The 11,204-nt window shown below is 47.9% G+C and overlaps 1 protein-coding gene across 1 annotated transcript; it reads right to left on the reverse strand.

Annotated features, from left to right (window-relative positions):
- Positions 1–1,042: 1,042 nt before the first annotated feature.
- Positions 1,043–7,185, reverse strand: Dpep3 (dipeptidase 3). The gene is made up of 10 exons (XM_055621326.1): positions 6,767–7,185; positions 6,358–6,484; positions 5,778–5,907; positions 5,555–5,696; positions 5,227–5,296; positions 4,949–5,125; positions 3,691–3,775; positions 2,890–2,965; positions 2,426–2,561; positions 1,043–1,345 (listed from the first exon to the last, which is right to left on the reverse strand). Exons 1-10 carry the CDS (start codon positions 7,015–7,017, stop codon positions 1,103–1,105), a joined length of 1,437 nt encoding a protein of 478 aa, XP_055477301.1. The 5' UTR covers positions 7,018–7,185; the 3' UTR covers positions 1,043–1,102.
- Between the last annotated feature and the right edge of the window lie 4,019 nt (positions 7,186–11,204).

Genomic DNA, 11,204 nt, shown 5'->3' on the forward strand with positions numbered 1-11,204 from the left:
AAAGATTTATCTATTATGTATATACCGTTCTGTCTGCATGTGCAACTGCAAGCCAGAAGAGGGCACCGTATCTCACTATAGATGATGGTGAGGACCATGTGGTTGCTGGGAATTGAACTCAGGACCTCTGGAAGAGCAGGCAATGCTCTTAACCTCTGAGCCATCTCTGTAGCCCTGTTAGGTTTTTGTTATTTTTTGTTTGTTTTTGTTTTTTGTGGGTTTTTTTTTTTTTTTTTTTTGAGACAGGGTTTCTCTCTCTAGGCTTGGCTGTCCTGGACTTGCTTTGTAGACCAGGCAGGTTTCCAATTCACAGAGATCCAATTATCTCTGCCTCCCCGAGTGCTGAGATTAAAGGGGTATGCCACCACGCCCAGCTCTGTTGTTTTTGAGAAAGGATCTTACTATGCGTATCCCTAGTTGCCCTGGAACTCGGTATATAGACAGGTCTGGTCTTGACTTTTTAGATGATCTTGCCTGTAAAATCAGAGGCTGGCGTCAGCGTATCTAGATCAGGACCGGTATTATTTATTCTTTCATTTGAGAGAGTTTCACTATGCAGGCCTGGCTGGCCTACAATTCTCTATAGACCAGGCTGGCCTCAAACCTCAAAGTTAGAGAGACGTCTGCTTCTGTCTCCTGAGTGCTGCCAAACTCATTTTTATATGGAGGAAGGAAAGCCAGAAAGCTAGGCATGATAACACATGCTTCAAATTGTAGTCCTTGAATGGAAGAGGTAGGAGGATCATTGAACCCAAGAGTTCTAGGCCAGCTAGGACAATATAGACTAGATCTCCAAAACAAAATAAACAAAGCCCTAAAACAAACAACAAATATAGCCTTTCACTGGGAAGAAGGTCACTGTCACAGTGATCCTTGGTCATGCTGTTCTAGGGGCTCCAGTTTTCAGTGTAAGTATCTGGTGGGCTGCCTCTGCCCTTCTGGAGGACCAAGGCTGCAAGAATCCTCACCAAGAGCTGGTCCCAGCAACAAAGAAGGAAGGACAGGAATACTTGGTGAAATGTTTTAAGTATTTATTCTCAATATAAGCTTGGTTGGGCAATGAGGAGGGGAACTTTGTGGATTTTGTCACACTGTGGCCAGATCACCAAAGCGAAAGGATGAGGGCTAGGGAGGTGACAGCAGCCATGAGGCCTGGAATGGGGCATGGGGGTGAGTTTGAGGCCCTCCGGAGGACCTGATTAGTTGGCCGCTTGGTCACCTTCAGGTGCGTGTCCTGCTGTTTGTCCTGAGCCTGAGGTATGAGGTGGGAGTGGCAGGTACTGCTCAACTGCCTGTCTGGGAACTTGACCTCCACCGGGCTCTGCTCACTGCTTTCCTCTCTCACCTGGGGGAGGAAATAGGACACCCCAACAACCATCACCTGGAATGTGCCCATCAGTGAACTACCCACCTGTGATAGCCAAACTTAATTGTTAGCTTGACTACACCTGTAATCAACTGGGCATGCCTGTGAGAGATTCTCCCTCCCCTCCCCTTCCCCGCTCCCCTCCCCCCTCTCCCTCTCCTCATCTCCTCTTCTTCTCTCTCTGTCTCTGTCTCTCTCAGATAGTTTCTCTGTGTAATCCTGGCTATCTGGGAGCTCACTCTGTTCCTGGAACTTGCCCTGTTCCTGGAACTCAAGAGATCTGCCTGCCTCTGCCTCCGGAGTGTTGGGATTAAAGGTGGATCCACCACTGTCTGGGTTTAAAAAAATTTTAATGACTTTTTATTTTAATTTTATTTTATTCGAATTGGTTGTTTTGCCTGTGTGAGGCTGTCCTCTGGAAGGGCAGCCTGTGCTTCCAAATACTGAGCTATCCCTCCAGCCTTAAGATTTTTGTTTGCTTGCTTGCTTTTTGTTTTTGTTTTTCCGAAACAGAGTTTCTTTGTGTAACAGCCCTGGCTGTCCTGAAACCCACTTTGTAGATGAGGCTGGTGTAACTCACAGAAATCCTCCTACCTTTGCCTCCCAAATGCTGGGTTTAAAGGCATGAGCCACCACACCAAGCTATTTTCTTGATTTGAAGGTGAAAGAGCCATGGTAAACCTCGGCCACCTTCTGGTGGCCGCCCATACGAAAGAACATGGAAGAAGGAAGCATTTGCTTTTTGCCTGCTTGCCCTCACACTAGCTGGAAAGCTCATCTAGCTGAGGCATTCTTTCCCTAGTATTTGAACCTACTTCTTTGGGACTCCAATGGCTACTGAGAGACCAACAGCTCTCCAGGAATTTTCTAGGACCTCAGCACTAGACTGAGATGGCTGAGACACTCAGTCTTTCTGACTGAACTACTGCTCCATTCTTGACCTTCCCATCAGGAGACAGCCATGGACCATTGCCTGTAAGCCAAGCCATAAATTCTCTCTTTGTTCTGTTCTTTCAGAGGCTTGACTAATGTGTTATCCTTTCCCTATAACCGGTGTACCTTTTCCACTTGTCTGAGGACCCTCAGCAGGTTCCCTCGAAGGACACCTTGCAGCTCCTGTTCACTCCAGCCCCGTCTCAGCAGCTCCTCTATGAGCACTGGGTACGTAGACACATCCTCCAGCCCCTGAGGGAACCTGTGCAGATACCCACCATGAGAACTTGGCCCTAATCCTGGCCTAAGGCTGCCGCTCCACCAGCCCCAAGTATATGTAACTAAAACTGAGGGCCAGGTTCTTTAGAGCTGTGAATACAACTTTAGAAAAGACTGAGTTTTTGTGGCTAACAACAGATCTTCTGGGCTAGGGAGTGGTACATGAAAGGGATTCCTTTAGCTTGTGAGTGGGGTGAAGAGACCTGGCTGGAAGATCGCCTGAAGGATGGTCAGACTTTCGGATAGGGAACTAAGGCTGAGAAATTTGCTGCTGCACCCCAGCCCAAAATAAGCCCAGGGGAAACACTCACCTTCCGGACCCATCATAGTTCCCACCAATCCCAATGAACTCAGAGCCGATGACTGTCCTGATGTGGTCAAAATGATCTAGAAAGAAGAGGTTGGCAGGAGAAATTAGCACTTGAGAGCATCTCCAATCTGAGGAAGTTCACTCCTGGCCAGTTACCCTGCCCTCCAGGCCATGGCAGTTGCCTCTGCAGTCCTCCTGGACATTTATGAGTCTGAATATGGCAACAACGAGGATAAGGCTAGATTAGACCTTTCCCTCCTCCAGGCCCCTTAAGGACCTTGTGGGGGCTCTGCCTGTCCTGTCTAGAGGTTTGGAAAATGATAGTGGTTCGAGGATTGAGAGCCAAAATGGCACTCAGGGGTATCAAGGCCAGCAGTACTGCCTGGTCTCAAATCCGGGTGGCTGTGATGATCTGAGTTTACAGTCCCTGGAAGGTCTGCCATTGCCCAGCATGTGCTAGACTGTCAGAGCTGTCCTAGAGCCCTGGTGGCCACAGTTCACCTTGAAACTCTGGAAGGAGGTGAGGTGTGTGTGAGCCTGGGGAGTGGGGTGGTAGTTATAGAGCTGGCTCAGTGGTTAAGAGCACTGGCTGCCCTTGCAGAGGACCCAGGTTTTATTCCCAGCACCTACACAATGTCTCACAACTACTTGTAACCCCAGTTCCAAAGGAGCTGACTCGCTCTTTTGGCCTCCAGATCTCCATGGGGCACCAGGGATACACATGAAACACAGACATACATGCAGAGAAAATATCCATAAGCACTATCTTTTTTTAATTTTAAGAGTGGGGGGTGGGGTTTACCTGCCACAGTGGACACATTAGCAAACAGACTGCACTGTAGCACCCCCATGGACAGGGTCACCATCACAATGCCACCGTTCTTTTTCTACAGGGAGAGACGAAGGGGCAGTCAGTCCAGGCCCTCTGGACTGTGACTGCTCTACCCTTGCTGTGGGAACCCTGGCAGGACAGCAATCTAGCAGGGGCTGGAAGAACCTTTTCTCTTGGGTTTAGGGAGGGGGGTGGTCCCTGGAAGAAACTGACTTACTTAGTGTGAATTTTTCAGAGATGAAGGAGGGTTAACCCCCCTGATACTCAGGGCCAAGAACCTCCTCCCAGTGCCTGGTGGCACACGCCTTTAATCCCAGAACTCAGAGAGATCTCTTTGAGTTCAAAGCCAACCTGGACTACAACTGGTGATGTGGTGATGTCCAGGCAAGGCCCAGGCCTGGACAGACAGGGCTACACAGAGAAACCCTGTCTCGAAAAACCAGAAAGAAAAAAAGTCTCCCAGACACAGTGGAACGTTTTTCTAAGCTCAGCCCTTGGGAGGCTGAAACAGAAATGTCACTAGATCCAGGTCAAGCCTATTTATGTAAGATGTCCAATTTCAAACAAACAAACAAACAAACAAACAAGAATCTTCCTCTTTACTACCCTTTTAGATTTTTTGAGACAAGATCTTGCCATATAGCCCAGGCTAGCTTCAAAGTCAAGATCCTCTTGCCTCAGTCTCTCAAGTGGTAGGATTACAAGCATGTCTAGCTTTAAGACCCTCTAGGTAAACTGAGTGTATTGGCACGCACCTTTAATCCCAGTGCGTAAGAGGCAGATGCAGGCAGAGCTCTGTGAGTTTGAAGCCATCCTCATCTATAGATAGAGTTCCAGCACAGCTAGAGCTAAACAGAGAAACTCTGACCTTCTATACTGGTGGTTCTTGACCTTCCTAATGCTATAACCCTTCAATACAGTTCTTCATGTATGGTGATCCCCAACCATAAAATTATTATGTTTCTGAGACAGGATTTCTCTGTGTACCACTGGCTGTCCTGGACTGCCTCTGCCTCCCGAGTGCTAGGATCAAAGGCATGCACCACCACTGCCCAGCTCCATGAATTATTTTCATTGCTACTTCACGACTGTAATCTTGCTTCTGTTATGAATTATAAGTAAGTAAATATTTTTGGAGATTTGCTAAAGGGGTCAGAGCTGATGCTCTAGATGGCAGTGGACTTAGTCCTCACTCAGCTTGAGGGCCCCAGGTGGCTACTCTACTCACCAGAAGCTGCAGAATGTCATCAGGAACATTCAGCAGATTGTCACACACAGCTCTAGCTGCTGAGTGGGAGAAGATGACAGGAGCTCGGGATACCTCCAGGGTCCGCTTCACTAAGGCGTCTGAGGCATGGGACAAGTCTATCATCATGCCCAGGCGGTTCATTTCTTCTACTACTTTCTGTGGGCACAATTGGATTTGGGAGAGAGGGAGGATGTGTTCAAGTATCTGTAGGAAACATACAGGGGAGGGGAGGGGACGTGCAAGGGTCCAGTTCTCACCTCACCAAAGCTTGTCAACCCACTGATGTTGGTGTAGAAATGGTGTCTGAATTTCGTGGCACTCTCTGCCCTGCAAGACAGATGAGAGAGCAAATCTTAATGGCTACGGCATGGCTATTAGTGACTGGGGACTCTCTTTTTTCTATCCTACATCTAGGACAGATGAGGACCAGGCCCAGCTACTTCCTGCAAGTGAGGGACTTGCCAGGAGTCCAGCCCTCCCCCAAGTGGATCACTGTTTTCATTTCTTTTGTCAGGTCCACGCCACAGAGGGTCATTTCCTCACCGCACTGTCTGCCATGGCACCCCAGCCAGGCACTGTGCTCACCATGGCGTGCTGCAGGTGAGGGTGAGTGTCAGGTAGCGCACTCCTAGCTCGTAGAAACTGCGCAACACAGCAAGGCTGGTATCCAGCGAGTGGCCGCCCTCAACACCAATGAGGCACGCCAGCTTCTGAGTGGTATTCAGACCTAGAAAAGATTGGCGAGTCAAATGACTGTATCCCAAGAGGAGGAACACTGGGGTCAACCCCAGGCTCTTTCCCAGCTCACCTTCAGCTGAGGTCACAAGCTCCAGCTCAGGGTAAGCAGCACACATGCGTCGAATGAGATCAATCTGCTCCAGGGCTAAACGCACAGCATCCCTGTCCTGGGTTTGGCACGGGATATAGGCTGACCAGAACTAGGGTTAGGTACAGAGGTCCACAGTGAGGCCAGTACTGTATCCAAACCCCCAGGCCCGCTGTGTCTGCCTCAGCACCTATTTGAGTCACTGGCACCTCACAGTACCCTTATGATTATTAAACTTGGCAGCCAGTGAACAAGCTGTGGATGAGTGACTCATAGCTGCTTGTTGGTCCATGATCCTGTGTTAATGTCCCAGGCAACGCTATCATATGCTTTGTGCTTCCAGCAATCTCCACACTCACCAGCGGTTTTCTAACTGTTTTCTATGTGTTTCCAATGAACCTGACCATCTCTGCAGCTCATTTGGGTTAGCCTTCCAAGCCGGTATGAGTCCTCGTCTTTGCATGACGTTGTACTGTATGCACCACATACTTAGTTATTGCGAACCTGGCCTACTCAGCTTTCTGTGGTCCCAACATTCCCATCACTCTGGCCCCGCTGTTACCTGGGCACCTACAAGGCCGTCTCTGAGCCTATCCAGGCTGGTCTGGCCACGGGTGAAATTGTGTAGATTCACATCCTGCAGCTTGTTCTGGAAAAGATCTCTCAGGAGCAGAGGCAGGTCGTTATGGCTGGAGATGTTGTGGTCAGTGTGAGAACACAGACTCCAGGAGAGGCGTATCAGCCTGGACCTTGCCTTCCCCCGCACCCCCCATCACCAGGCCCCGCTGTCTCACAAATACGGAGACCCTTGTGGCCAAATGGAAAGCAGTTCCATAGGCAAGGCGGCTAAAGGAGGAGTGGACACCCACAGATGACCGAAGGGAAAGCACACGAAGGGAGGGTGCGAAGGGGGCCTCCTCATAGTTTAGCTTAGCTTTACCCCACTTTACCCCACACCCGCATATACACACCCGTCTACAACCGGGAAGTCGCGCATCAGGGCCCGTGCTTGCTCTCGAAGGTGAGGGTCACTGGTTGTGCCTGGCATGGTGGAGGCATTGGAAGTGCCTGGGGTGGTCGAAACGCTGGAGGAGTTCGAAGTGGTCTGGGTGCAGGTTACCCACAGAGACGGAACTAGGAGAAGCACCTCCAGCAACAACAGCCAGTTCCCCAGAGGCCGCAGGCCGAGCGCGCGGGGACCCTCAAGACCCGAGGGCTGCATGTTGCTGCTCAGTCTAGGTCCCAGGAGCCTGAGAAGGGCAGGGATAGGGCAGAGGGTGACAATGGGGTTCGGATCTTCGATTCAGGGTACCTAGGACGAGGCCTTGCTAGGAAGGGGCTTCCCCGTCCCACTGCTGTGCAACGGACGCTCTGGAACCTTCCACTCCTAGAAGCGCAGTCGCTAGAGGGCACCACTGCCCTTCCGCTCCCCGAAGTAGAAGGGCGCCCCCTTGGGCCCGGCGGTTCTCTGCTCGCATCAACTCTTTCACCGCTGCTCGCTTTCTGGCTGAGTTGAAGGAGGCAACCAGTGGGGACAGGCAAGGCCTTCTAACTAATCTTAGTCCCTAGCCAGACCTGTGTGTGTTGGTGTCCGAAGGTGCCCTGCCTTCAGTGGGGTCATACATTCCGTGATATACTTAATTCCGCTTAGAGGGGTCTATTAGATTTGTGTGGGTTTTGTTTTGTTTTAGTTTGGTTTTTGTGGCGAGGTCTTCTAATACTGCCTGGGCCGGCCTGGAATACCCGAGCTCATTCTATCGACAGCACAAGCACTGTTGTCAAGGAAGTACACCACCACGTACAGAAGGGAGATTGCCTAGCCAAGGTGTGTATCTAGCAATCAGAAGTCAAAGGCAGGGCTGCGAGTTTGAAGTCAACTTGGGCTACATAGCAATACCCTACATCAAAAGAAAACAACAACAACAACACCCCCCTGCAAGCAATGCATAGTAACTCACACTCATAATTTAACACTTGGAAGATCGAGGCGTGACGATTTCAAAGCATTAAAGGCCAACCTGGGCTACACAGAGTTCCAGGCCATACTGAACTATAGAGTAAGGATCCTGTCTCTAACTAACCAAAACCAGTCAACCAACCAACAAAACCCAAGACCTGCATCAACATTTGACTGTAGTTACCTTTTCTAAGCACCCCCCCCCCACTGAACACCTCTTCCAATATACAATAAAACTGTTTCTTAATGAACCTCTAGGGCTAGAGAGATAACTCAGTGGTTAAAAGCACTGTCTTCTCTTTAGAGACCCTTGAGTAAGCACATGGTGGCTCACAAACATCTATAATAGCATCCAGTGCCCTCTCCTGGTGTGCAGATGAACATGCAGATGAAGCGCTTATATAAATAATATATACATAATAATAAATAAAAAAATTTTCTCTGTTCTCACAAAGAAAATGAAGGGCATCAAGATGACTCAAGCACTTGACATGCCAGACGGTTTTATGCCCAGATCTTTTTAAATTTATTTAATTTTTTTCTTCTTTTTCTTTTTTTAAATTTTGGTTTTTTTCAAGACAGAGCTTCTATGTGTAGCCTTGGTGTCCTGGACTCCCTTTGTAGATGAGGCTAGCCTTGAACTCACAGAAACCCGCCTGCCTCTGCCTCCCTTAGTGCTGAGATTACAGGCATGTGACACCACCACCAAGCATAAAATTTTTTTTAAATTTGCATTCATGTGCATTGGTATTTTGCCTGCATGTATGTCTGTGAAGGTGTCAGGTTCCCTGGAACTAGAATTGCAGACAGTTGGGAGCTGCCATGTGGGTGCTGGGAGTTGAACTTAGATCCTCTGGAATCTAAAAGCTAAGCTACGGCTTTTAACCACTGAGCCATCTCTCCAGCCTGCCCCCCCCCAATCTTGAAGGCATAAAGGTATTTAGAAGACATTAAAGAGGGGTAAGAGTATAGCCCAGTGGAAGATCACATACCTAGCATGATTGAAGTACTGGATTTGACACCTAACAAACCTTTCCTGGCCCCTGATAAAATGGCAAGCATACAGGGAGACTGTAAATCCAAAAGAGGAGCCCTACCTCTGGGCTATTTCTTCCTCTAGGGACATTGTGGAGCCAAAGACACACATTCAACATGAAGACAACCTTGATAAGTATGTTCTTGGTCTTGAGCTGGAACATGAGGAATGCACCCTGGGAGAATGGATGATTCAGAATTAGTGTCCCTAGGCATGATGTAATCATGTTTATTAAGCAATTACTTCTTATCTGCAGGTAGAGCTGCCTTATCTCTGCCAAATGATGCAAAAGATGCTGGGCTTGAACTCCTCAAATGACACTGTTTAGACTCCTTGCTAAAGGATCACTCACACTAGACAAATGGACCCTGGCAGAAGGAGGAGAGCGGATGTCTTTCCTGTTGTTCCTGTTTCTCTCATCACCCTCTTGAGTATCAGTTGGTTCTACTTGCCAGGTTCTTTTGGCTGCCACGGGCCAGCTTTGGCATCCAGAGCATCTCCACCTGCCCCATAACGTGGATATGCTGGCAGATGACTGTACTGCCAATACTCAGGGGGCCGAGGCAGGAGGACTGTCACAGTTTGAGGATAGACTGGATTACATAGAAAGAGTGTCTCAAGATAACAATTAATAAAAGAATGAAGCCTCAGGACCAGAAGGCCCTTTGAGTGTCTAGTGCCCACCAGCACCCATCTTTTCCTCTTTCTACAGTCTAGGAAGGTGCACACAGCTTCCTGAATTCATCTCTGCACTCACTTCATGTCACTTTTGTACCTTTCCAGCAACTATATAACCAACTTCCTCCATTTTAATTGCCAAGAGCAGCCTATAATCATGACACTTGGAAGGCTAAGGCAAGGAAAGTATCTTGAATTAGAGTGCATTCTGTACTACACAATGACCCAGGCTATAAACTTTTTTCAAAACAAAACTCAAACTACACATAAATCAAAATTTAAAAATAAAGATAATGCTATTAGAATTTACTGAATGACAGTTCAGAATAAAGCCAAAATAGAGTCTGAGGCAAAAGGAAAAACTTTGTTCCGATAAGTTGCTCAGGCTGTTATGTGAGTGTGGCTAGTCGCTTAGACAACCCCATCCATTTGTCCATTTTTTGAACAAGAGTTTACTGAGTACGCATTATATGCCAGCTCATGTGCCTCAAGTTATGCAGAAACAAAAAGATGAGACAAAAGAACATGACAGAGTACACCTGTAATGTCAGAACTCTAAAGGCACAAGCAAGATGATCCCAGCAAGTTTGAGGCTAGCCTAGTCTATATGCTGAGCTCCAAGCTATCCAAGGATACATAGCAAGACGGGGTCTTAAAACAAAACAAACAAACAAACAGTGTAACCAAGATTGACCTGGTAATCATGGAGCTTGTTTGGGTCTGACCTAGGTCTCTGGATATGTTATGGTTGTGTAGCTTGGTGTTCTTGTGGGACTTCTAACAGTGTGAGCAGGGGCTGTCTCTGACTTTTTTGCTTGCTTTTGGGATCCCATTCCTTCTACTGGGTTGCCTTGTTGGGGGGGGGGGGTGCTTAGATTTATTGTAACTTGATATGCCATGTTTGGTTGATATGTCTTGATTGATTGATTGGTTGATATGCCCTTTTCTGAAGGGAAATGAAAAAAGTGGATCTATGGAAGTAGGGGGAGGGGCTGGGAGGAGACACAGCTGTCAGGATATAGGATGTGAGAGAAGAATAAATATAAAGAAAAAACAGGGTGATCAAAATAAGTAATGGAATATGCAGGTATCTATGATTGGAATTGTAGCTTAGTAACATAGAACTTGATTGGCCTATGCAAGACTCTGGGTTTGACCCTCAATAACAACAACAACAACAACAACACACACTACAATTCAGATATGTATACATACTATGAAAAATAAAATTCTGTGCGGTAGCTTATGCCTATGATCCCAGCACTTGTTAAGCTGATGAAAACGAACACTGAGAGTTCAAGGCTAGTGAGGGAAGATACAGAGGAATGAATGATGTGACTGGAGTAGGTGTTGGATGGGCTACAGCAGGCCTTGTCAGCCATGATGAGGAGTGCTGCTCTTGTCCATCTGAAGGGAAGTGAGCGGAAGAACAGGGTAGTGAGGAAATCTGAAGTAGATGCTGAAAAGGTTGACGAGTGTGACCAAAGAAGTCAGCAGTAAAACAGTTTTGCTAAGGAAGGGGAGAAAAGGCTTGTCAGCAGGTCGGGCCAGCATGGAGTAGGGTGTGTCTTCCAGGTCTTGCCCCATCAGCAGCCAGAAACAGGAGGCATCTGCATAAGCGACTCTCCATATTTAGAACTAGTCAGCATACCTGTAGACAGTACACTTCTCTTCAGGGGTCCAAGCGCCAAGAAGCACCAACTTCTTCCTCAGACAAGTCTAGGAAGTTCCCATAACC

The sequence above is a fragment of the Psammomys obesus genome, unplaced genomic scaffold (assembly GCF_907164565.1).
Source record: "Psammomys obesus unplaced genomic scaffold, mPsaObe1.curated_primary_1811, whole genome shotgun sequence".
Taxonomy (NCBI): Eukaryota; Metazoa; Chordata; class Mammalia; order Rodentia; family Muridae; genus Psammomys; species Psammomys obesus.